Source organism: Phoca vitulina, unplaced genomic scaffold (genome assembly GCF_004348235.1).
Source record: "Phoca vitulina isolate PV1807 unplaced genomic scaffold, GSC_HSeal_1.0 scaffold99, whole genome shotgun sequence".
Taxonomy (NCBI): domain Eukaryota; kingdom Metazoa; phylum Chordata; class Mammalia; order Carnivora; family Phocidae; genus Phoca; species Phoca vitulina.
The window spans coordinates 2281442-2308870 of NW_022589802.1; the positions used below are offsets into that span (position 1 = coordinate 2281442).

A 27429-nucleotide genomic window follows, 5' to 3' on the forward strand; every position below is an offset into this window, starting at 1 on the left:
CAGTCATGTTTATTTTATATCTAATGACTAACATACTTTCCTACCTTTATAGATGGAGATGCCCTGACAGATTAGGAAGGTCCAGTTAGCCACTAAAGCCAATAAGAACTTTCTGGGTCCCTGCCCCCCAAGAGATGTGTATTTATCTCTTGGCCCCAGGGAAAGGGGCAACAGCTCTTCCCAAAGCCTCCTGCAGCCCAGCACATCTGCCCCATGGTCGGGCCCCAAGCAGCAATGCTCCCATTTGCTCAACCCAAGTCCCACTGTCCTACCAGCAATCTGCCCTGTGTGAGGTTAGCTTCATGGGGCTGTGGACATGGGGGAGAGGGGTTCAAAGCCCCTCCATGTGACCTCCCATCCAGCCTCCACAGCTGAGTAGGGGTCTTGCCCTCAGTCTATATGAGACAGGCAGAGCTCGAGGCTGGAACACAGGAAAACCCATTCTAGACCTGGATAACCCTGGACGATGTTCTCTCTCTCCAGGGCTCAATTTCCTCCTGGGCAAATGGAAAGGTTTCTGGTGCATTCCAGGTTTCCTCTGATTGAGTCCCTGCAATGCCTGGCCCAGACAAGCTGTTGAAGAACAGCTTACCCACAAGCACTCACTGTCATGAGCCCAACAGGAAGGACTTTGCCAAGCCCTGCCCCTAAAAAGGCTCCCTGCCTGGGCGGGGGACTTTGAGGAGGAGGGAAGGACCCTTGGGTTGGGGCATCAGCCTGGTCCCTGCAACAGTGACTTTGTCCAGAGGGGCTGTCCCTACATGAATCCTGGATGTAAGAAGCTCAACCACCAGGGTTTGCTGCTATCAGTGAAATTTTATTGAGTGCATTTTCTGTGTAGAGCCCTGTACACAAAGTGGAAGAAAACTGGGAATGCACAGCCAAGCCCCTGCCACAGAGGATGGAACAGAAGGGACACTGAGGGCACAGAGGCAAGTTTCAGCTCTGAGATGGTCACTATGGAGCCCTGATGGGCAAGCAGGAAACACCTGCCACTGGTGTTACTCTGGGGACGAGATGCCACCCTCCTCACCCTCCAAAGTGGCTACATTTCAGCCCATTCAGACTTTTAGAATGCCACACTTCTTTTACCTCCCAGCTGCTAGGGCCTCCCCCAGGCAAGCTGTGTAATCAGAGTTAGAAAATGGCTCTGACGCTGCTAAGGACTGCGGGGTGATGGAAGGAAGATGGACAAGGGCGGCCCAGGGAGAAAAGGGAAGAAGAGGAAGGAGAAGTGGGCTCAGGCGGCATGAGGCTTCACTGGCGCATCCACAGCCACAGGTTGGCGACGCAGGCCGACACCAGCATGGTGAAGAACAGAGCATCCTTGTAGCTCCAGGTGGCACCCTGGTCCTCCAGGGCTCGCAGCCGGCTGGTGATCACGTGCAGCTGCAGAGACCAAAGCGGCTGGTGAGTGAGATTCTCCTGGGGAAGCCAATGGCTCACCACTGGGGACAGTATGAACTTAGTACAGGAAGGGGCTTTGCTGCCCTTTGGGAGGCCAAAGTGCCTCTGGGTGAGAAACAGGCAGAGCAATTGAAACCAGGGGCTGGGGTGGGCCCATGGGACCGAGGGCCGGGCTGCTTGTGTTTGCAGGCCTAGCGGCCTTGCCCCCGCATTGGTGTTCACCCAGTTGTCTGGAAGAGTCCAGCCTGTCCCAGCTGTGCGGAGGGAGGCAGGGAAGGGCATTTCAGTCCTGGAGCAGGCCGGCATGGGGGCAGCTGCAGCACTGGAGTAAAGGCTCCAGGATGGGTGACACTCGGGGTTCAGAGACAGCCACCAGGGCAGATGTCCCTCCGGGCCTGCTGTGTCCTCTCCTTGAGAAGACAACCCCTCCCTCAGACCTCTTAACACCATTCTCTCTGCACAGATTTCTATCCTCTTCTGTTGCCTCTTCGTCCTCCTTTTGACTTCCCCTATTCTCTTCCCACACATCTCAGGGAGAGAGGCAGGGCTGAGGCTGCCATCAAGATGGGACACTAGAGCCCTGAAGACTGGGAGGAAAGGAAGGGGAGCCTAACCTCACCTCCACAGCTAGAGGCTAAGATGACTTCAAGGGGGGTGGTCTCATTGCTGCTGAGGCCCACCTGCCCCAAGACACCATGATTCTGCTTCCACCCTCCCAGTGGGTCCATAGCACAAGAGATGCTTACCTGTCTTCTCATGACTTCCATCTCCAGTCCATTTAGCTCTTCCAGGCCAATCTCTGCCAGCCTATCTATGTCTGGGTTGCTGAGAAATAAGAAAAGACAGAGGGTTGGGAGCTGCTGGTGGTCCCAGGCCAGGCATGGCAGGGAGCATAGGAAGGCTATGAGGGCAAGCAGGTAAAGTCAGGCGTTTTTCTAAACAATGACTCTGTCATCCTGAGTCCTTCCCTTCCCGGGTAAGCAGATCCTGGGACCTGAGGGCTGGGAGCCACCCCAGCCCAGCCTCAGTGTGCTCAGAGGCCCCAAATGGGCAAAAGACCAGGAGGTTCAGGGGCTATGATGAGGAGACAACAGAGCCCCAACATTCCAAGAATAGCCAGCTGCTCACAACACCTTCCTGGTCAGTCTGTTTGCTAGCCCATCTGGTCCACCCTGGTCCCTGCCCAAAGAGCTCCAGCTTTCCTCCTGCAGGATCCCTGGGATCTTTCTTACCGCTCATAGTGGAATCTCATGTTTTGGAAGCCACCAGGATACTCCTGGGGGTGGGCATCACCATGGCCTGGTTCTCTCAACATTCTGGGCATTGGCACCTGGGGCCCCTAAAGAAAGGAATGGTCAGTAAAAGTAGCCTACTCAGTCTCAACTGAGCAGCTGCCTCCCACTGCCTAAGACCAATGGTGTACCCTATCAGGAGTCCCGTGGAACCTGATCCTCTGGAATCAAGGGTTGGCAGCTTCAGACCACTGGAAGAGCTTGGGAATCCCACAAGTTGGCCAGTTACCACAACTCCGCCCATACCATGCTCCTCAGTAGCTTCTAGCCATCCAAGCTATGGGGAAAGAAGAGCAGTGACAGGGATCCCTGTCCTCTGCCAGCACTGTCACATGCAGACATCAGCTGAGTCAGAGAGGAGAATGGAAAACCTCAATTTTAGAGCCAAGGAAACTGAGGCCTGACAAATGACTGTACTTCCCAAGGACACACAGTAAGTGTTGGAGGTCAGGATAGAACCCTGGCCACTGGGAGACCATAACCTCCTTCTCTGGGTGAGCACAGTCATCCCAGCAGCTTTCATTTTTATCCATCTGCTAATGACTACCTGGAGTGGATGTCTCTGGCCCACAGCTCTGGGGCTAGGGTATCTCATGCCTTGAAGAGCCAATGTGCGATAGAGGAACAGAACATGCCAGACCCACCTGGATTCAAATCTCAGCTCTAGGTTTCCAGTGCAAGATGAAAAATTTCACAAGCTATTTGATTTAACACATGCCACATGCCACCCTGTAAGCCCTTACCAACATCAAGTCATTAAATCCTCTTCATGACCCTTCAAAACAGGCATTACTATCATCCCATTTTGAAAGATTGGAAAACTGAGACACAGAGAGGTCACATTACTTCTCCGAGTCACACAGATAGTAAGTAGCAGAGCAGTCATTTAAAGCCAGGATATTTTGCTCCAGCTCCAGCGGTTGTGCTTTTAACCATTATACCAGGATGCCTCTCATATTGTACACCACTGAAGGGGAACTTCAGGATGAAAATGACAGTATGTGTCAAGAAAACCCCAGGACTATAAAGGAGAATTTGATTGAGAGTTTCTCTTAGAACAATTTCTACACCATCCCCTTGATTTTCCTACAGTTTGGGATCAGAAAGACAAAAGGTTTTTTGAGAGATCTGAAGGCAAATAAGGATGAGTAACTGGTGGCTGGGGTTTGTTTGTTTGAAATAACATAGTTTGTTTTTAACACATAAATATAACAAGAATTAATGTGACAACATCTGCAAGTCGATGATAGCCTATTGTGGTTTCCATCATAAGACAGGTCTAACTGTTCAAAACCAGTTGTCTTGTTGCTTTTTTGTTTTTAATTTTAGAAACCCTTTATTTAGAATTATATGCATTGTAAAACATAAGACTTTTATAGCAATTTGATGGAGATTAAGAAAATCTATGAATTTCAACAAGTCCTAGCTTCCCTCTACTATTTCAAAAAGTGTTATTTTTATTTTCATGTACTTTTCAAGGCACACTAGTTCCCCCACACCCAAATCAGTGGAACACTATTATGAAATTTTTTTGTCCTTTCATGTTGTGGTTCTCTCAGAGGTGGTTACGGTTCCATTCTTTTTTTTTTTTTTTTTGGCTCAAAAGTAAATGATAAATAGAATTGATAAGTTTCTTAATTCTAAATGTCTAATTTCTTTTTTTAAAAAAGATTTTATTTATTTATTTGACAGAGAGAGAGACAGCGAGAGCAGGAACACAAGCAGGGGGAGTGGGAGAGGGAGAAGGAGGCTCCCCGCCGAGCAGGGAGCCCGATGCGGGGCTTGATCCCAGGACCCTGGGATCATGACCTGAGCCGAAGGCAGACGCCCAACGACTGAGCCACCCAGGTGCCCCGTAAATGTCTAATTTCTAAATTCAATATAATGACTTTCTTTTTAAAGTACTCCTGTGGTCCTAATAGGTAACTATAATTAATCCAGAGATTATGTCTCCCCACTGCCCCCCAAACACCCTATTCTCCCTCAGTCTCATGGGCATGGGTGGCTTGCTGGAGCCTGAACTGCTGGAGCAATTTGATTTGAATTCCACTTTTGGACACAAGAAGCCAATTCAGTATTTCTGATTTATTTTCTTTCCCAGGAGGTCTCTGATCTGAGAGCTCTATTTCTCTTTATTCATTAGCAGTGGAATCATTTGGGCCTTTATCATAACTCATTCCCTAGAACAGCCAGGCCTCCTTACTCTCCAACCTTGTTGCCTTTCCCCACTAACCTCTGCAACACTGTAACACCATGGTGACCCTGGCTAACAGAACCCACTACAGAACTACCTGACTCAAGTGATTCCCTAGAATATTCAGGTCATCCTCCTCTCCAAAATGGCTGCCTTTTCCCAGTACCCTTTGCAACAATATGGCTGCCTTTTTTTTTTTTCTGGAACATTCCCTCACCCAAGGTGAATGTAGCTTAAAGGATTAGCTACAGAACAATGGGACTCAGGTTATTTCCTAGAACATTTGGTCTCCCTCCCTCTCCAACCTAGTTGCCTTTTCCCAGTAACCTTTGCAACAGTATAACAACCATTTTTCTAAAACTTTCCCTCACTCGCAGTGAAAGTAGCTTTAAAGGACTGGATACAGAACTTGAAACTCACATGATTTCTTCCAACAGTCAGGTCCCCCTCCTCTCCAACTTGGTTATCTTTTCCCAGTAACTTCTGCAACAGCATAGCAACCATGTTTCTAAAACTTCCCCTCACCCACCAGTGAATAAAACCTAAAAGACTGGCTACACAGTGAGAGAACTCACGTGATTCCCCAGAACACTCAGGTCTCCCTCCTCTCCAAAATGGCTGCCTTTTCCCAGTATCCTTTGTAACATTGTACCTGCCATTTTTTTTTCTAGAACATTCCTTAACTCACATTAAATTAGTTTAAAGGATTGGCTACAAAATAGTCAGATTCAATTGATTGGAATTCCTAACGGCAAGGGAGCATAGGAACCTAATTTGCCTTACTTTTGTCCCAGCCCTGAGAAATATATTTTTTATTTATATATATTTATATTTAATCTATTAGATGCGGCCCATCCACATTATCAAAGATTAGTAATCCTTTACTTAAAGTCCACAGAGTATAGATGTTAACGAAGCTACAAAATACTTTCATAGCAACACCTAGACTAGTGTTTGATGGAATAACTGGGAACTAAAAGCTACCCAAATGGACAGGTAAACTTGACCCTTAGAGTGATCTAATCACTAGGGAAGCTGAGGGAGAATTTGGACTTAGACCAGGGACTGTAGGGCATGCCTGGGGATGGTGGGACTCCCCAGTGGCTGCAGGCAGATGCTTTCTTTCCTGCTCTTCCCTCCTTTGGTTCTCTTGGTTCCTGCCCAGGCTGATTATTTAATTAATAATTAAATAATTTATATAATTATAATTTATATAGATAAATATTTATATATAAAATATAGATATATAGAGAAATAGAGATTTATTCATTCATTTATTTATGAAGGAAAGTTTCATTTCACACACACTAGTTTCGCAGAGTAAAGTGTATATGTAGTCCCCAAGTAATATGTGATTCAGGTGTTCTGGACTCTCAAGGTTGAACTCCCAGCCTACCAAAGGATGGCCATGACCCCTCATTGGACATCCCTGCCTTCACTGCCTCACCAGTACACAGGAGCTTCCTCCCTTGCCCCCAAGTCAACATCTGGCTCTGCTTGACCTACCATCATCAGGCAGCTTATACTCCCAACCCCAACCCAGCCGTTGCATGCCAAGGGCTCCATACAGTACCGTTTTCTTGGGCCGGGTGGCAGTCATATTCCAAATCGGTTGACCTGCAGCAGAGCCAGCAGGCTTTGGATCCAACTTTTGTCGCCGCCGAGAGGCACCCAGGGACTGGGATCCATGCTCCATCATTTCTAGGGAGAAGAAGAAAAGCCCCAGGAACACCCATAGAGGCTGTGCCAAGGCTTCCTGGGCACGGGATGCACCAGAAAGAGGATAAGGTACCCAAACTTCTTAGGAATCATTCAACACTCATTAGCTGCTGTCCATTGGCAGATCCCAGGCCTCAGTCTGTTCATCTGTTCAAAAGTTTAGCAAGTATTTACTGAGGGCCACGCTCTGGGCTAGGTTACTGGAAGGAGAGCAATGACCAAGAGACAAGATCTCAGCAATCAAGTAACCAACTGTCTGTGTGTGCATAGCATGAGTGAGGGGGCAAAACAGAAATAATCCATCAGTGTTAATTCAGATCAAGAGATACATGCTCCCAAAGTGATAAGAACAGGGCAACATGGCAAAAGGAAGGGACTACTTCTAGAAAAGTCAGAAACAACATTGAGGCAGAGACCTGAAAGAGAAAAAGATCCCTGCCATGTAAAATCTAGGGAAAGAGCATCCCAGGCAGAGGTAACAGTCAACACAAAGGCTGTGAGGAAGAACCAGCCTTGGGCTGTTATAAGGACAAGCATAAATGCAGTGTGCAGTGGGTCACCGTGCCACAGCATGAAATATCTTGAGGAGGTCACCTTGATTGGCTCTTGTAGATCATAGAAAGGAGTTTGGATTTTACGCTAAAGGAAGAGAAAGCATTGAAGGACTAGAGGAGAGAATTGATCTGATTGATCTTATAAATTGAGCCCTCTGGGTGCTTTGCCATAGACACAGTGGTAGCTTGAACAAGGGGGAGATAAGGACCACCCATGTGGTCCTTATCCTACTCTCACAGGCTGCAAAATGCTCACATCATCAATTCCTTTCCTCCCAGCTTCCCTGTCCCTCCAGCCACAAGTACATGTATATGCATACCAAGGCACAGACACACCCATAGCCACACATACATGCATATATATGAGTCTGCCCAGCCATACACACACCTTGCACAGGTGCAGAGACCCAAGGAAAGGGACATTACAGGGGCTCCTCACCTGCTATCACCTGGTGCTCTTGGTTTTGCATATAGCTTCCAGGAACCAGCTCTTCAGCCAGGGATGTTTCCATCTCCTCCTTGATGCTAGGGGGTCCTCCTGCCATCACGGCCAGTTTTTCACTTTTAAGCTATAGCCAAGGATACACAGGAAGCAGGGCACAGAGAAGGCACTTGGAAAATCAGCTCTTCAAGGGGTAGGAGCTCAAGCAAGATATAGCTGGATATGGGGGTGGAGCCAGACTCCCTCACGGGGCTCAGGCCTTGGACCCAGCACCTTGTGTTCCTGCTGTATCTTGTTGGCTTGGTTCACAGCCTTCTCCCCTGCTACTCTGTAAGCAACTTAGAAGGAAAGATAAGTGTCAGAAACTTTGCCCGTGAGAACTACCCTGGCTCTCAGGTCACTTGATTTGGCCCCATTGAGGGGCAGGTGGGATCCACCCTCCAACATTTCTAAAGAGAAGCAAGTACTAAAAGAGAATAAATAAAATAAAGAGAAGCAGGTCTGGCACAGGACCCCAGAGCCAGTCAGTAGTCAAAACAGGGTTAGATCCCAAGACTGTCATGGCTTCTGCAAGCCCAGCTCTGGCTAGTAATCCAGGCCACAGCACCCCTCGGAAGGCATCCTCTGCAGAACACATCCTGTCTCTCCCAATCTGGAGTTCCCAGGGAAGGGAGATGGCCTTTTGACGCCCTGGGTCAGCCTGGGCAGGAACCATGAGAACCAAAGGAGGGAAGGGCAGGAAAGAAGGGATCTGCCTGCAGCCACTGGGGAGGCCCCACCATCCCCAGGCATGCCCTACAGTCCCTGGTCTAAGTCCAAATTCTCCCTCAGCTTCCCTAGTGATTAGACCACTCTAAGGGTCAAGTTTACCTGTCCATTTGGGTAGCCTGTAGTTCCCAGTTATTCCATCAAACACTAGTCTAGGTGTTGCTATGAAGATATTTTGTAGCTTTGTTAACATCTACACTCTGTGGGCTTTAAATAAAGGACATTACTAATCCTTGGTAATGTGGATGGACCTCATTTAATCAGTTGAAAGGCCTGAAGAGCAAACACTGAGGTTTCCCAGAAGAGAAGAAATTCTGCTCAAGACTGCAGCATCAGGAAAAAAGAGCAAACATAAACTACTGGGATTATATCAAAATAAAAAGCTTTGGCACAGTAAAGGAAACCATCACAAAACAGAAAGGCAACCTAGTGAATGGGAAAAGATATGTGCAAATGCTATATCTGAGAAGGCCTTAAAATCCAAAATATATAAAGAACTGATACAACTCAACAAAAACAAAAACTCCAATTAAAAAATGGGCTGGGGACCTGAATAGACATGTTTCCAAAGAAGACATCCAGATGGCCAACAGACACGTGAAAAGATGCTCAACCTCACTTACCATGAGGGAAATGTAAATCAAAACCACAATGAGATATCACCTCACACCTGTCAGAATGGCTCAACAATACAAGAAACAAGTGTTGGCGAGGATGTGGAAAAAAAAGAAACCCTCATGCACTGTTGGTGGGAATGTAAATTGGTGCAGCCACTGTGGAAAACAGAATTGAGTTTCCTCAAAAAATTATACATCAACATGGATAGGACTGAAGGAGATTATGCTAAGTGAAATAAGTCAAGCAGAGAAAGTCAATTATCATATGGTTTCACTTATTTGTGGAACATAAGGAATAGCATGGAGGACATTAGGAGAAGGAAGGGAAAAATGAAGGGGGGGAAATCCGAGGGGGAGAGGAACCATGAGAGACTATGGACTCTGAGAAGCAAACTGAGGGTTTTAGAGGGGAGAGGGGTGGGGGGATGGATGAGCCCGGTGATGGGTATTAAGGAGGGCACGTACTGCATGGAGCACTGGGTGTTATACACAAACAATGAATCGTGGATCACTGCATCAAAAACTAATGATGTATTGTACGGTGACTAACATAATAAAATAAAATTCAAAGAAAATTATAAATAGAAATAACATATGAAACAATAATTCTACTACTGGGTATTTACCCAAAGAAAATGAAATAAAACAACAACAACAACAAAGAAAATAAAAACACTAATTTGAAAAGAAATATGCACCCCTATGTTTATTGCAGCATTATTTACAATAGCCAAGATACGGAAGCAGCCCAAGTGTCCATCCATAGGAATATTGGATATTGAATAAGGAAGATGTGGCATATACATATACAGTGGAATATTGTACAGCCATTAAAAAAAGATGAAATCATGCCTTTTGCGACAATGTGGATGGACCTAGTGGGTATTATGCTAAGTGAAATAAGTCAGACAGAGAAAGACAAATACCATATGATTTCACTCATATGTGGAATCTAAAACAACAAGCAAAAAGCAGAACCAGACCTATAAATACAGAGAACAAACTGATGGTTTCCAGAGAGGAGGGGGGCAGGAGGATGGGTGAAATGGGAGAAGGGGAGTGGGAAATACAGACTTCCAGTTATGGAATGAAGAAGTCATGGGAATAAAAGGTACAGCATGAAAAATATAGTCAGTAATATTAAAATAGCATTGTATGGTGACAGACGACAGCTACATTCGTGCTGAGAATAGCATAATGTATAAACTTGTTGAATCATTATGTTGTACACCTGAAACCAATATAACATTGTGTGTCAACTATACTCAAATGTAAAAAAAAATTTTTTAAAGACTGCAACATCTCTCCCTGCCTAAGATTCCAGTGTGCAGGCCTGCCCTGCAAATTTTGGCCTTGCTAGCCCCACAGTGGCAGGAGCCAACTCCTTAAAAGAAATCTCTATGTACATACACATACATACATATATCCTATTGGTTTCTTTTCTCTAGAGAACGCTGACTGATACAACCACCAGAGGTGAACACTCGGCCCTTGGGAATAACTCCAACATCCCTGGGGGAAGAGGAGGCTATTTGCAAAAGGAGCCAAGCACAGCTGGGGCCAGGTGGGAAGAAGAGGAGGAAACAGGGAGGAAAAGAGGAAGGGAGGAAGGAAAGCGTGAGAGAGAAAGGGAAAAGCTGGAACTTGCCTAGAGAGGGTGGCATGATCTGGGCTGCCTGGCCCCCTCCCTGTCCCCACCTGTCCAGCTGACATAGGCCTTGCCTACATTCCTGAGGGCCCTGAGGAAGCCCTTCCCAGATCCAGTGGAGCAGCTGCAATGAAATCTGAGCTTTCTGGAAGGCCACCTTAGGAGCAGAGAAGTGTGCTTTTGTGGGACTCAGGAGCCTGGGAAGCAGGAACCATGGGCCTCTGCCTGGCCAGGGTTGCCAGATTAAGCAAATACAGATACAGAATGTCAATTGAATTTGAATTTCAAATAAACAACAAGGAAGATTTTAGTGTTAGTACACTCTGTGCAACATTTGAGACAAACTTGCACTAAAAATTTATTCATGGTTTATCTGACATTCACATTAGACTGTGTATCCTTTATTTTATATCTGGCAACCCTACGCCCTGCCCATCCTCATCATGATCTCATGATTTGACCTTGAGCAAGTCTTTCCTTTCTTTGGGCCTCAGTCTCCCCATTTGACAATGGAGCTAACAATCCCCTCTTTACAGTGTGGCTGGAAAGCCCCCACTGTCTAGTGTGCCAACCTTGGGGGCTTGAAGGCCTAGAGCATCCCTAGATCAGAGAACTCTGCCAAGCCTTATGGGGGCCCGGAGGATGGCTCATGGTTAGTGTAGGTGGTGGGTTTACAGAGACCTAGACCCCAGTGGAAGGCTCCCCAGAAAAGAGGGCCAGAGAGCCCAAAGCTCTTTCCACCCCGGAGATGAGACAGATGCCTCTGGAAAGGGGAAGGAGGGGTCCAGAGACTATCTGGCTGAGATGTGTGTATATGTTTGCAGTGTTTTACACAAATGAGATCATACATTTGAGGTACATGCCCATTCTGCAGTTTACTTTTTTTTTTTTTTTGCAAGTACCTGAGACATAATAGGAAAGTCCTTATAAAAGTTTAAAAGAAAAACACATAGAAATGTGTAACTTACATGTACACATTTCAATGAAAGGGAAGGCCAGGGAATTCTTGTCTATCACTTTCTTTCTTTCTTTCTTTTTTTTTTTTTTAAGGTTTCATGGAATTTTTTTCTCAGTTTTATTGAGAAATAAGCAACTTACTTTTTTAAGTGCACAGTGTGCCTTGGGGATCTTGCATGTCAGAACAAATCTCCCTCACATCTTTTAAACACAGCTTTTGCTGCACAGCTGCGCCCCTGTTTATTGATCCGCTTGTGGACATTTTGGGTGTCTAGAGTTTTTCACTTTTATAAACAAGAAACCGTGAGCATTCCTGGACATGCCTCTTTGCACACATATGTAAATATTTTTGTAGAGCAGGTGCCTAGAAGTGGAATTTGTGTGGTTCTAGGGTATGTATGTGGACAATTTTTACTAATATTGACCGATATTGTCAGTGCCCTTCCTACGAGACTGTGCCAAGTGGGATCTCAACAAGAGGAAGAAAGTTCTGTTTTCTTCACAGCCTTATCAACAGAAGATTTTATGAAACTTTCTAAAAGGCATCAGTATGATGGGTAGAAAATGATATCTATCTCATTGTTGCTTTAATTTTATTGCTTTAATTATGAATAAACCTGAGCAATTTTTCATATGTTTATTGATCTTCTGTATTTCTTTCCTGTGAACTGTCTGCTGGAGGGCTTGGATCTTTATTAAAATGAGAGCTGTTTTATTAACAGAAAGGGATGGAGATGAAAGCTCTCCCTCCTTTCAAGCTAAGCGTCTCCAAAGAAAACATATCATCTTTTTCCCTAAAGGTAACCATGAGCACATAGCCTCCACTGGGGACCAAACAATTCCAGTTAATTGCATCCAAGTTTGTGCTGAAATCTAGAGGGCATCCAGCCCCCCCACAGAGCAGGCTGTTGTCGGCCTGTCTGCTTGCCTGTCTGCTCTTGTCTTATGTCTGTCTGTCTCTCTGCCTGCCCGACCACCCGCCTCCAGGACCCCGGGCCCAGGATCCGTACACCTGGGAGTGACACTGGGGCATCTTAGGCTAGTTGTTTCCCATGCTCTGAGCCCCTGTCTCCCATCTTCACATGGAAGATTGGGCTAAACCCAGTTTTAAACTGTTTTATGGTTTCAGGGAGGTATGCTGGGGCTACCTGGGCTTCAGGGCAGACTCCAGCCTCTCTTCACAGAGAGCAGCTCACTTTCGTCACTTTCTCATATTGGGGTTCTATGGAAGAGACCATTCAAAGCTAGCAGGTGCAGTGGTCTACTGCATCCCAGCCCTGCTCAGTTTCAGGCAGCTACAGTCCCAAGCCCAAACGAACAACCCTGAATTGGGCTGTAAACTTAGATCCCAGGCATCTGGGAGCTTCCTCTCCTCTTGCTAATGAAACTTATGAACCTGTAAACAATTCTCCTTCCTGCTCCTGGAAGCAGCTGGCACTGATGTCATCCCTGGAGCCCCAGGGTCTCCCCGACCAGAAGGGAAAGGGAAGAAGGACTAGCGGAGCCTTGCATTCCTTAAAGACACAGGGAGGACAGAAGCATAAACTTCAGGGACTGTAAGGCCCAGGGAATGAGGACCACCTCGTAAGCAGAGAGAGGGAAATAAGTGGCAGGAGCATATGGGGGCAGCCCTTTGGACTCATTCCAGCACCCCCCCATAGGGACAGGGCCACCAGCAGAAGGTTATAGGGAGTACTTCGATTTCCAAATGTGGGCACTTCTCATTCAGTATGACTGTCTTCAATCAAGACTGACTGGGTGTCAGGTCCTGATACTAGGGATAAATTTCCTGTCTTCATGGAACTCAGGCTTAGAGGGCAGACAGAAACAAGCTGACAGACAGGAAGGAAGTCCACGGGTCTGTGGGGATAGTAGCGGGGGCTTGTTTTTGTGGCAGTGCTGCCCTAAATCCTGCTACACTCTGCCTTCCTGGAAATGTGGTGGGTGGTCCCTCAAGCTTTGTCAACCTAAGAGCGAGAGACTGACTCTTGTTCCCAGCACCGACAGCCTCTGACTGCACACCTCCTGGACAGCTCACTACTTCCTGAGGTGGCTTGGACTGGGTGGAAATGCTGGTCATGACCCCACCCACCCCCAAACTCTGGTCCAGTCTGGAGGGAGCAGCCCCAGCAGAAGTGGGTTAAAGATACTGACACAGAGCCACAGCCCTGACTGCCAAGCTTGCATCTCAGCAGTCATGGCCCTCCCTGCAGCCCCTGGAGTAGCCCCCACAGGAGCAGGCTGCCTGAAAAACTGCCGTACAGCTGCAACTGAGTGTTGGGGAATTGTTGCTAGCTAGGTGCCCAGAAAGGAACTCAGGACTGCACTGTGTGCCTGTGGGACAGAATAGCCCCAAAGAGCAAAGACTGGGAAGCTTGCCTTCTGGCTCCTGGTGTAGCCAGCTGCTGTCTCTGCTGCTCCTTGTCTCTGCTGGCCTGAGAACCCCTTGCCCCCAAATCTGGCAGCACATTTGGAAACCTGGAGGGGTTTAGTTGTCTGCCTGTCAGTTACCTTTCTCCATGTACAGGGAACCCTTGGAGTGGGTGGGAAAGGCCCTCTCTCCTGATCCCCGGCGAGGGCGTCAGATAAGGTGACCTGGCAGAGTCCATGGCCTCACCTGCACAGTGACTCCTCAGATTGAAATGTATCTGCTTCCAATTGTTTCCATGTCCAAAGACCGAAATGTGATGTGTATGTAAAATTCAGGAGAATCAGAAGCCAAAGGAAAATGACCAACCATAATGAAGAGGTGGAAAAAATGGTGCAGCAGCTGCTCCTCTGGGCTGGAGAATGAGGTGAAGGAACCCAAGCTGAGAAACCCAGGCCTGAGAAGCTGCGTGTTTTTTCCAACAAGCAGATACTCCTCCCAGTATCCCCCATTTTAGGTGGACAAGCTGGGCCACTTCACAATTCGGTGGCAGGGCTTAGAAGCAAACCAATGCTTTAAGATTGGTGATCCAGGGTCCTTGGTAGAAGAGGAGGAGGTCGGTCCCAAGGGAAGAACTGGCTCAAGAGAGCCTCAGCAAGCAGCCTCCAGCCCCATGCCGCATTGACCTGCCCTTCACTCTCCCAAGACAGAGCTAGCAGGCAGATCCTAACACAAAGAACACACACCAGGGAGGATGGGGTGGGTCAGAGCCCAGGCTCTGCAGTCCAACAGTCCCCTGCCCGCAACCTCTTGGGGTTGGAGTCCTAGCTCCTCACTTAGCAACAATGTGCCTCAGTGGTCCTATTGGGGAAAAGGCAGGTCAGGAGGCATGGAATATGAAGCACTCAGCTCCTAGCAGAGTTAGTGCTTGAAGCCCAGCTGCTGGGATTCTCACAGAGGCCATGAAGCCTCCTGCTCATTATAAAAGGTGCTCCAGCTTTATCAGTGACCCATCTCTGCATTTTCTAGGGTCTTCAGCTTCTCCTCCTTGCCAGGATGATTCTCTTCAGCACTGAAATATCATCACATCTTTCCCAGCATGGGGATATTGGTTTCATGAGGGCAGAGACCTTGTCAGCCTCACTCAGCACTGTCTGTCTCCCATGCACTTAGCACAAGACCTGACTCCTGGTAGGAGCTCATTAAGTAGTTGTTGAATTAAAATGACCTGAATATTAAAAAAAGAAAAAACACTGTCCTGCTTCGGTGTCTTGTCTCACTCATACTACTGGCCTTTCTCAATTCTTTGAAAATGTCGTTACCACCATGCACAGTGTCTCCACTCCTTTACCTCCCAGACATTCCTCTCCTCATTCTAGTCTGCCTTTCTCATCCACAATTCAACTGAAACTGCCTCAGACCAAAGTTATCAGCAACCTCCTGGCAGCTCCTTCCCATGAACCCACTTCACTCTTCATCTTACTTGACTTCTTGGAAGCATTTCACATCATTGTCCTCTCTCTTCCTCTGCTCTGACCCTTCCCAGTGAATGGTCCTGCCATCTACCCCACAGTCTGAGCCCCCAAGCCTCAGAGTCATCTGGGACTTTTCCCCACCCCTCCCAACCAATCAGTCACTATGCATAGTTCTGTTCCACCTATGATCATTAATTTTATGTGTCACCTTGACTGGGCCATGGGGTGCCCAGATTAAACCTTGTTTCTGGATGTGTCTCTGAGGGTGTTTCTGGATGAGATCAACATTTGAATCAGTGGACTCAGTAAGCAGATGGCCCTGCCCAGTGTGAGTGAACATCACACAATCCTTTAAGGGCTTGAATAGAACAAAAGTTAGAAGAAGGGGGAATTCACCTACTCACTCCCCTTGTTTCTTGTTTCTCTCTCTCTCTCTCTCTCTCCCTACCTGACTACTTCAGCTGGGATACTGGTCTTCTCCTGCCTTTGAACTCTCTCTGAACTCTCTGTCTCAATGAACTCCCTCATTGGCTCTCTGGATCTCAGGCCTTTGGACTCAGACTAGAACTTTACCACTGGCTGTCCTGGATCTCCAGCTTGCAGAGGGCAGATTGTAAGAATTCTTGGCCTCTATAATTACAATTGCATGAGGCAATTCCTTATAATAAATCAATCTCGATAGATGATAGATAGATAGATAGAAATATAGATATATAGATAGATATCTATAGATAGATAGATATATACATACAGATAGATGGAGAGAGAGAAAAAGAGATTACAGATATAAATATATAGATTTATATCCACACAGGTTTCCCCTGCTATCCAAAAGTAGAGTATTCCTATGAAATCTTTCATAAACCAAAATGACTTAAAGGAAAGAAGCAATTACTATTAATTTATATGGAAAAAATTTTTGAGTGTCCTCAGACCCAAAAAATAACCTCTGTCAGGCCTTTCTGATGCCTTAGGACACCTCTTGCTGACAGATGCACAAAATAAATCAAGATAAAGCACAGATCAGCCACTGTGGAAAACAGTATGGAGGTTCCTCAAAAAGTTAAAAATAGAATTACCCCTTTATAGCAGCAATGTCCACAATAGCCAAACTATGAGAAAAGCTCAGCTGTCCATCGACAGATGAATGGATAAAGAAGATGCGGTATATATGCACAATGGGATATTACTCAGCCATCAAAAAGAATGAAATCTTGCCATTTGCAATGACGTGGATGGAGCTAGAGGGTATTATGCTAAGTGAAATAAGTCAGAGAAAGACAAATGCCATATGATTTCACTCACATGTGGGATTTAAGAAACAAAACAGACGAGCAAAGGGAAAAGAGAGAGAGGCAAACCAAGAACCAGACTCTTACCTCTAGAGAATAAAGTGATGGTTACCAGAGGGGCAAAGGATGAGGGGACGGATGAAACAGGTGATGGGGATGAAGGAGTGTACTTGTGATGAGCACGGGGTGATGTATGAAGTGTTGAATCCCTATATCATACACCTGAAACTAATATTACACTGTATGTTAACTAATTGGAATTTAAATAAAAACTTCCAAAAACAGATAAAGCACAGATGCTCATAGACACAGTTCAAAGCTGAGATGCCAAGTGCAGCTTGTGAGGAAGAAGCTTGGTGGGTACACACAGCCTCTGGAACAGGTCACTGCAAAACAAATGTTGAACAATGGACAGTGTTGTTGCTTTGGGCCTATTTTTGTAAAAGCAAAAATCTTCTGCTGGTTTCTTTCAGTTAGCAAAAACAGTTACTAATGTAGGTCTTTCATAAAAGTGGTGTAAAGCAAACTTGAAAAGCGGGGGGGTACCTGTATGTCCAACTCTCTATCTTTGTATACATCTCCTACTCGTTCTGTGTCTCTGGAGAACCCTGATACAACCTCCTCAATATATAATTCTGTGTTTGAGCAAAAATCTTCTCAGTAGTCTACTTCCCTCTGTCTTCTCTGCCACTCCCCTAGGCAATCCCGTCACCGCCTCTTGCCTGGATGACTGCATGGCCTCATACTTATCTCTTGGATCCTGTCATGACCCCTTCAGCCCATTACCCACATAACAGGCAGACTGATTATTTTAAATGTAACAGGCCTGGCCATATCCTCCTGCTTCTCAAAGATACCTCAGTGCCTTCCCATTCTCACTAGAGAGTAAAGACTACAGCCCTGAGTGTGGCCTCGGGGCCCTGCATGGGCTGCCTTCCCTCGGCTTCTCCAATCTCATCTTGCTCAAGGATTTCCCCTTACCCTACCCTGGCTTCTTCTGTTTCCTTAAAAATATGATAGCCTTGCTGGACTCTAGGCCCCTTCACATGCCATTCCTCTGCCTGATTTAATTGTCTTCCATGCTCTTCTGCCTGATTGATTCCTACTTCAAGCTTTAGGTTGGGCCTGGCTTCCTCAGGAAGGCTTTCTCTGGCAGCCCGCAGCCCCAGCCCCCCAGACTTCCCCTACCAGAAAGTTCAACATGGTTCATTGCTGTGGCTTGTCTAATGCCTTCCCCACAAAACTAGGCCCAGAGTTCCAGAAAGGGAGGACCTAGCATGTTGCTGTACTCCCTTCTGGGGCCCCATGGCTTGGCTTGAAGCAGGGACACAGCCAGCTTCTGGAACACCATGCTCTGTCAGCACCTACCCCCATATGCCCTTGTCAGCCCCAGGATTCAGGAGCGCTAGGACTGACTGGCCCACCCACTGTGCTGTTGCGATTTAGTGTAACCAGTCTGATATGAAATGTTAGCCAGCCTTATTTTTGTAGCACATAAAGCCTGGTGAAACTGAATCCATCATGCAGTTTGAGTTCTTCAGAGAAATTGCTGAAAGTCACTGTTATTGGAGCTGCTAGTCTTGTGATTCTTAAAAAAAAAAAAACGTATTTTGTCAAAAAAAAGTCTGAGATTTTGTCTATTCTTCAGGCTTTGGGTTCTCACATCACTCTCCTCAGAGGGACCCTGGGAAAACTATGCTGAAGCCCACTTCTGTCCCAATCCCACCTGGGCTGTTAGGACCTTTGGCAACTGGCCCAGGCCTGTCCATTTGTGGCAGGGAAGAAACTGCTGTGGGGGGCCTGATTTGAGCCTGACAAGGTGCCCCTGTCTTTGCCAGCATCTCAGAGAAGTCCTGATGTCCACCCCCAAGCTTTTCCAGAGTGTGTGTGATGTGCTCAGGGTTGGGATAAGGAGCAACAAAGTCTCCCCCTGCTATAGATGGAATGTTATAGCCTGAATTGTGTTTCCCGCCCAAACCGCCCCCCCCCCATTCAGATGTTGAAGTCCTGACCTCCAGTACCTCAGAATGTGATTGTTTTGGGAGATAGGATCTTTAAAGAAGTAACTGAGGTTAAATGAGATCAAAAGCGTTCACCCTTACACCAAGAGGAGATTAGGACAACAATACACACATAGGGAAGAACATGTGAGGTCACAGGCAGAAAAGGGTGGTCTAGAAGCCAAAGGGAAAGGCTTTAGAAGAAACCAACCCCGCCAACACCGGGATCTCAGCGAACCAACCTCTAGAACTGTAAGAGAATGCATTTCCGTCATTTAAGCCATCCAGTCTGTGGTACTTTGTTAGGGCCGCCCGAGCAAACTAACACATGAAGCTTGGGTCCTAATTGGAGAATATAATCAATCAACACATTTTATTTCATTGAACACTGACCGTGAGCCACTGTGCCGAAGTGTAAGGAAGAAGTGGGGAGAAAAACGTTTTACATGGCCCCTGCTCTTGTGGAATTAACAGTTGGGCAGGAGGAGGTGTGAGGGTGCTGGCAGGTTGGACAGTCAACGGGAAAACAAAAGCAAAGTAACCTCCAAAGGAGACTAGCAGTGTCATATGAGTGGCCGGGGTGTGGGGCATTCAGGACAGACGTGAGTTCCCCTTGATGAGGGCAGCACTTCCTGTCTGTGAGCCCTTGGTCAAATGGCCTTCCTTCCCTCAGCTATCACAGGTTTGTTGGAAGGATTGTCTCAGTTAATGCATCCACAAGGCCTGGCATACCCTAAGTGCTCAATAAATGCTGTCTATGATTATTTCCAAGCACAACTCATGGATCCTTCCCACTATCCCTCCGTCCCTTCAGTAGGTGCAGTCTCGGACCAGCTGCTTGAAGAGTTTGGCAGTAATACAAGGTGGAGGCTTGGGGAAAGAATGACAAAAGGGATCCCAAGCCACACCCAAGAAGCAGTCTCTGCCCCCTTCCCTGCCATCACTCCTTTAAGTCTCTGCTCCTGACTTGCCCTCACGGTCCATAAGCAATCCCAGTGCCTTGGCCCCACAACCTGTGGTCTTGTGGTACAACACGAAAACAAGAAAGCGAGGCCCAGTCCCTCGGATGGTGCCCAACAGGGACTTTGGGAGCCTGGGGCCTCCCTCATGTATTAGCTTCCTCACGTGGGCTAGCCTAGGACTCTAAGTCACTGCCTAGAACGCTTGTTTCTGACAAAAAGAGCCTAAAGTTCAAAACCCATATTCAGAATGTGACCCCACCTGTGTCCTGGAGTCTGCTTGAAGAGTATTCACTTGACTTCTCCACATCCCCAGAAGGTTGGCTTCACTCAACAAGCCAGTCCCAGATAAGAATGGAACCCAAGGCCCCTGGTCATCAGTTCTGGCATTTAGCCTCCACATTCAATCCTCGAAGGAGGCCCTAAGTTTCATTGTCATTTTCTCATCACTGCCATGGCTTTTCCTATTAAAGCGTGGATTATTTTCATTACTGGGGATTGGCCCAACTGGTACTGGCCATATCCCATGGCCATATCTCACCCCACACCAACAGCTGGGAGTGTTTGGGGCTAAGACTATGCTTCCACCAAGGGGAAGCAAGGGCACCCTTGCCCTCTGAACAGTCTCTGACTCTTGCCATCCTCTGAATTTAGGAAGCAGAGCCAGGGTGATGCCTGAGTTTTAAATCCTACCTTCACAGGACACAGAAAAATTTCTCCCTCCCAACCCTCCCCCAGCTCTGAAACCAAGCAAGGCATCCTTTTAGCAAAAGAGACAACTCTGTTAGTAACCAGGGATCAGGTGCCAGGGAAGTTGCTAACTTGATTGGCCACAGACTTTACTAACCACATCCCAGGGGGATGGGCCAGGAGATCATCTTACACACATGAGGACAATCTTTAGAACCCAAGACATCTCCGCTTCCTGCTTCTAAACTGGTTTGGGCTGTTTCCTTATCTACACAGTCTGACTTTTGGGAAAAACAAGTTTGGCCCACAACCATCCATTTCCTCCGCGAAAGTTTGGGAGTCAGCAGGGATCCAAGACTGATGAGGACAGGACACAAGTGAATGCCATGTGCTCTTTATTATTATTAATTATCTTCTTGTACAGAAAGAGACGAAATTTAACAGCTAAACTCAACAATTATAAAAAGAGAGAGAGAGAGAGAATCAGAAGCAAGTATATCGGTTGCTCCCAGGCTCCAGTGAATGTACAGATCTCCCAGCTGACACGGGGCAGCACATGAATACAAGCACAGTTTAAAGTGGTACCAAAATTAATCCATTTCACAGTAATCATGTCTATAAGCTCAGTTGCACATATCAGGGTTTCCACTGTCACAAATTCACAATCACAGAGTGAAATAGCAGGTGTGTTCAGGCCTGGGAAAGTGGCATCCAGAAGGGGAGATAGATCGGGAGGCAAAAGCAGCTGTGGGATTTGTTCCAATTTTGAATATCTGTGTTAATGCTCAGGCTGGGGGCGGGGGAAGGGCAGGCACCATTCAACGGTCAGATGTCTCAGTACAGTGTTTGGATATCCTTGTCAGAGAAATTCTTGCTAGAGAGAGACTCACCGCCCACAGCCTGTGAAAGGAAAACCTCCCTACATTTAATATTTAGGGGCGAATGATGGGAGTGGCCAGTCTGATAGCAGAACATCTGCCTTACAGAATATTTAGCAAGATACACAGTTACGTTACTTTAAATTGCAGGCTAGGAGAATGAAAACCTGCAGCACCCACCCTTCCCACAATGGAGAGAGACCAAGAGACCATCCTACGCAGAAAGAGCCTTACACACGAGAATTGCTGAGCCCCAAAGCTGAAGGCACGGTGAAGGGATCCCTGATGTCTTGAGCCTTTTATTTGAAAAAGGTGCTCATTTTAACTAGATCCCTCTTAGACATAGGACCCTGAAAATTGACTAAAGCGAAGAATATTTCAAATATTTCCACAGAGCAAGAATCGCAGATACCATGAATTATCTTAAGTTGTGATTTTCTATAAGTTCTGAATTAGTGGGCTTCAAATTAATAGGCTTTTACCATGGTTGCAGGCAGTCTGATTACAGTACTTTGAAATTAGCTAATTATACTGATTAGTATGAGCAGAGTTCAGTGGGGAGGATGTACTTGTTTCTGAATGGGCACAATCCTGAAATGGAGCTTCATTACTTGTCAAGCAGAAAAGCTTTGCTGCCCAGCTCTCCATCTCGGCCTTGAACATGAAAGCACATGCAAGACATAGCACATAGGCACACTCTTAGAAACACAGAGAGTAGGTGAATAGGACCCCCCCTTTCCCCACCCCCCCCCCCGACAAAAGAACAATCTAGAGGCAGTGTTGTTTTTTCCTTCTTCTCATGGGATACCATTTGTTTGTCAAAAGATCAACCAGCAGCCAGAGAGGAACCATCTGGCTCCAACTCCTTAACAAAAAGACACTTTCCTGTCCCGAATTCCTCATATTCAGGCCACCAGAAAGGCCACATCCAACCCACAGGGCAGATTCCTGTTTTCCCAAGCACCCTAAGGAATTCACACTAATGGCAGTGGGATTCACAAGCAGAAGAGGAGGCTCCTGCTAGATGTTGCTTCACTCTTTCTCCTGTGCTTTCATCTTGAAAACCCCAGGCGATGGGGAGCAGCGTGGAGGGACAGGTTTGCGATTCTCATTTTAAAAAGTCTTAAAAAGGTTTTTAAAGCCTTTTCTCTTTTTTCTTAATGAAAAATATCTGAATAACTAGCCCCACCAGTCCCAAAGTCAATAGTCACACATTTTTTCCCACCAAAATATAAAAATAAAAAACAAAAAGGCCCAGAAGTGCTCAGATCTCCCTCAGCTGTTGATACCCACAGAATAGGAGCAGAGGTGGGGGACACCAGGCCAAAAGGGTGTGTGAGTGAGGGGTCCCACAGGGTGGAGGCTTAGTCTTCTCCGAAAACTTTTTGTGAAGTGGGGGCAGAAGGTGGTGCCTTTCCGGGGGCTTGGACAGCTAATCTCAGCTTTCCTCCCTCAGGGCCCTGTCAAAAGCCTGTCCAGCCCCAGGAGGTGACCTTCCTCCCTTCAGACTGGTACCCTCCTGGTACAAATATAGCCACACACCGGCTATTGTCTCAGATATAAGCACATGAGAAAAGGCAACGTGCACACGCGTACAGGCACACACACGCACACACACAAAGTCCCAAAACAACAAAAATGTGGCTACTACAGATTCAGCGTCACATCAAACCAACGTCCATACAAAGACAGAGTTTGAAAAGATATATACAGAGCATTCGTAAAAGCCAAATGTGCACCGCGAGGAGTTATGACCATTGTGTACTGTACGGTCTTTTTTTCCTACAATATACTGCAAAAAACGTCCCAGAGACCACGGTGGCAAGCCCACCTGGAAGAATCCTGCGAAGCACCTTAACAGGAGAACACAGGGCCCTAGGAGCTGCCTGTGCGCTCTCCCTGCAGGCCCTGGCTCGGCGCCTGAAGGACACAACACGTGCTGTCCTCCACCGGGCCAGGCTCCTGCTTCCCACTCCCTCCCATCTCCACCCAGCTTGGCAGGGAAGGGCTCAGCAGATGCCAAAGGCAGCAGGCGTTCCTTGGCCTACTCCCTTCGGCTCTGGTCACTAGGGCCCATGCCTGGCTCTCTCCTCCCATGCCCCCGGGTCACACGCAGGCACCTGCCTGAGGAAATGCTGGGAGGGCAGGGCTGGCCCCAGAGCTTCGGGCCGCCCCAGGTCCTCCAACATGGCCAACCAGGAGTGACCACAGCCTCCGTCGTGGAAAAAGGGGGGCCTTTCTAGGCCCAAAAACACCTTTGTGAGGAAGGGCAAGAGTGTAGTGTTAGAGGCCTGGAGGGAGGAAAAGGGGAAGGAAGGAAAGGTGGAACGCACCTGGTCAGCACCTCGGGCATCAGAGAGCTCTTGGGGAAGGAGGAGGGGGCAGAAAGTGTCAACTGGCAGGAGACTGAGATCCCAAGTTGAGACTCAGCATCAGCGTCACGTGAAGGCCTCCGCTAAGACTGGTCTCCTATAAGCTACACATTTCTAGAAGACTCTTCCTAAGGGCAAACTGCACTAGCTCCCCGGTGCTTCAAGAACTGCACAGGCATTAGCTCAGTCAGCCTCCCATAGGCCTGGGAGGGAGTGGGAAGGATGGAAAACCCCAGCCACCAGGTCAAGTTGTCGAAGCTGGTGGCCTCACTGGGATAGGAACACAAGTCTCCTGAACTTGAAGCATGTCCCAAGGCCAGTCCTCAGGACGGGAGGGGCCTCCAGAAGTCATCTGTGGCCTCGAGGCAGGGTTGCTGTCAAAGAAGGAGACCCGATGCCTGTCTCGGAGAGCTGTTCGGACAGAAAGAAGCTTGTCTTCTCAGTGGCTTGCCGATAGACCCTGGCTGTGCACGTGTTTGGACCCCACAAAAATTTGCTACATTTTTTAAAGCACCACAGAGGAAAAGTGATTTGGCACTGGGGCCAGAAGGATGGACATGCAGGGGTGAGGGGAAGCGGTATCGAGAGTCTTTTACGTGGTCACGGTCGGTTAAAGGGCAGGTCACTTCTGCCCCACTGCTGTCCAAAGCCTCACTGAAATGCAGAGGTGGACAGCCCCTGGGCCAGAGAAGGGGGTTACTAAAAATGGACCAGCACCTGGCAATAACACAGCAAACCCTGAATGGGCCTTTGACCCCACGTCACAGGCTTCCCCACCTCCCCTGCCAAGAAATTTCTAAAAAGGGACACTTCAGGATCTTTTCCCCAGGTGGGCACCATTATTAAGGAGAAGTCAGTCATCTGCAGTTCAAGTTCAACTCAATGCACCTGCTCACGAAAAAGGAAGTATCCTAAAAGTTCAAAGCCAGAAAGCACAGTGCTGAGGAGGCCAAGTTCATGGGTTTAGTCATTCCATGGGCCAATCAACCTCTGTAGGAGAAAACTTCAGCTCTCTGCCCCAGCCCGTACCCCCAACCACTCAGAGGCCACGGGCTCCCCAGGCAGGGTCACCAGCGTTAGTTTTCCCAGTGCTCTGATTGGGCTCAGGCCAGTGCGTAGCGGTTTTAGCACAGCGGGTACACATATCTAGAAAGTCAAGGTCTTCAGGAGGCCAAGCACACTAGAACCAGAGCTAGCCTCCAGGATGGCCAAGTTCACACAGGCCTCTCGCTCAATCCGGCAGCTAGGCCCTTGCCCCTCATCCTTCACACACCCTGTCCTCCTTCCAGCTTGCTCTAGATATTCCTTTTAACGTGGTCAGCAGCGTGGGGGTGGGTGTTGGGGCAGGGGAGTCTCACAGATCTGATTTCCCTCAGTCCCCTATGAATGGCCCAGGTTATATTGTTTTGTTTTATTGTGTTGGTCACTTATTCATTTGTTATTACCCTTTTTTGTAGTTGTTGTTCAGTCCTTGTCCCTGTGCTCAAAATGTAAGCAAAGACAGAAAGCACAGGACTGTTGAGGAAAAGGGGTTGCTGAAGGGCTAGCTTCTCTCCCTCATCTCTGTGGCCTAGGCTTCCAGACAGAGACAGGTCTCCAGCCAGCTGCGTGGCCCTGGGGCCTGAGCCTATGGACATTCTGGCCACAATCAACTCAATGGGGTAATACCTTTGGCATAAGAGAAGCCAGTTCCTGATGGGAGGACAGGATGGCGGGAGCATGGGGGTTTTGGGAAGAGCTGGGCTCTCTAGCCTGTGGCTCTCCCCAGGGGCTTTGACGCATGTGTGTTCCCTACCCCCCCGCCCCCTCCACCTGTCTCTGACAACTGACTTCCTACAAATCCACGGTTAGGAAATTATTTGGCAACAGGAGGCTAAGGCTGTTTTGTGGTGGCACAGTCTTTAAAAAGTAAAAAAGAAAAAAAAAATAATAATAATAATAGGAGACCCCTTAAAGAAGCTTTCACTCCGGACAGGACAGAAGTCCTACTACTTGTCCAAGCCAGGGTTGGTGGCCACTATCTCCTCATACTTCGGGGGTGGGTCGCTATAAGAGACGCTCGCCTCCTCATTGCTGCTCTCCTGGGGCGCAGTCACCTCCTCATAGGATGGGGGAGGAGTGGCACTGGACAGCCTGGAGAGAGAGAGCTCAGGGAGGTAGAGGGTGCTCTCGAGGCGAACCGTGGTTCGGCCCCCTCGACTGGGCCCCAGCACCACCTGCGCGTTGTTCCCTGCCTCACGGTGCCCAGAGGACTCCCCCTGGCTATGCCCAGTGCCCCGGTACACCATGACCCGGGGGAGGCTGTGCCCAGCGCGACTGGCTAGGTACCGGTTCTGAGCATACGACGGGTGATGACGGGTGGCTTTCTGCAGCTGGCACCTCCAGATGATGAACAGGGCAATGACAATCAGCAACGCCACCCCCAGAAGGGGCACCACCACGTACATGGCATCTGAGCTTTGTGCAGGGTCTCGGACTGAGTAGACTGCATTCGGGTACCCCTTCCAGAACTCCATCTACAAAAGAAGAAGGGCCGCTTACACTTACATGCAAGACCTCATGCCCCAGCTGGACCTCAGAGAACTTCAGCTAGTCTGGCAAGTTCAGCAGGGCCTGGGGCGGCTCCCCACCCTGCCCCATCTGACTGGTCTCTCAGCTACCTGAGAGGCTATGGAATGCACCCAGGACAAAGGACAATGCTCCCAAGTGAAGAGGTCCCCAGAATCAGGCAGCTGGGACTCTAAGGACATGTTGTCTGTCCTTCTATGGCCTGAGACTGGGCTATCTTTCCTTCATTGCTTCTGACTGGCCTGAGATCCCAGGGCCTGCTCTTGTTATTCCTGAGGCTGCCCCTGCTCCCAGAAGCCGGCCCCGGGGCAGTACGTGCCGTTTTCTCTTTGTCCTCGAACACCTCCTTGACCTCCTCGTAGCTGCAGACCTCCTCCATGCATTCTCGCTCAATGGTGCCCTGGCGCAACTCCTCCAGGAATTCATTGGCACGAGGGAACCGTTTCAGGACCGAATGGGCATTCTTGGCCTCCAGAAACACTGAGGAGAGATCTGCACTGAAGCCTGGAGTGGGCAGGGGCCCAGGGGCTCCTTCAAACCAGACTCAGCCCAGACACAGAAGCATAGTGAGGAGGGGAAGCAAGACAAAGCTGGCAGGCAAGACCCCACCCCAGATACGGCGAGGCCTTTGTAAAAGGGATCAAAAGGCTGACTTTCTCTGATGCCATGACGTGTCAGCTTAGAATACCACCGACCCGAGGAGACTAGGGCCTCGGGTGTTACGGAGGAAAATGGGATCTGAATGAGAGGGAAGGGCATGTTGCTGGTGACCAATAACAAATCACCGCATATGACTCTACAAGGGCGGCGTCCCTCCACCTGAATGACCACCTGTGCCATCATCAATAGCCCGGCCCCAGACAATCTAGTACAAACCCATTCTGGGCTAGATCAGGGCATTGGGTGCATACAAATCTGAGAGTGCCTCTGGGAAAGGGGTAGCAGGATCTATGTAGAGAATCTAAGCCTTCGTAGACCACACAGATGCTTCCTGCAAAAATGTCACTGAATGCTGGTCATATCTACTTATTCCAAAGGGAGGGACCCAGCTACGGTCCAGCCACCAGCATGGTATCGGTTATAGGCCTCTGTAAACCTGAGCTAGTTCTCCTGTCACCCAGCCCCTTGCAGGGCCCAGGCAGGCAGGGCTTTACCAAACAGCAGGTGCCCTGTAGTACTAGTCTCTGTCATAGTGGCCTGGGCAGGTGCACATCTACAAGGTCACCCTG

At 48.1% G+C, this 27429-nt stretch overlaps 1 protein-coding gene across 1 annotated transcript; it reads right to left on the bottom strand.

Annotated features, from left to right (window-relative positions):
• Window positions 1-806: 806 nt before the first annotated feature.
• On the bottom strand, window positions 807-26665 carry FATE1 (fetal and adult testis expressed 1). Its single transcript, XM_032397500.1, has 7 exons — window positions 26520-26665; window positions 26078-26148; window positions 7606-7735; window positions 6467-6594; window positions 2640-2746; window positions 2154-2232; window positions 807-1389 (listed from the first exon to the last, which is right to left on the bottom strand). The coding sequence occupies exons 1-7, from the start codon at window positions 26581-26583 to the stop codon at window positions 1258-1260; spliced, it is 711 nt and encodes a 236-aa protein (XP_032253391.1). The 5' UTR covers window positions 26584-26665; the 3' UTR covers window positions 807-1257.
• Window positions 26666-27429: the final 764 nt, after the last annotated feature.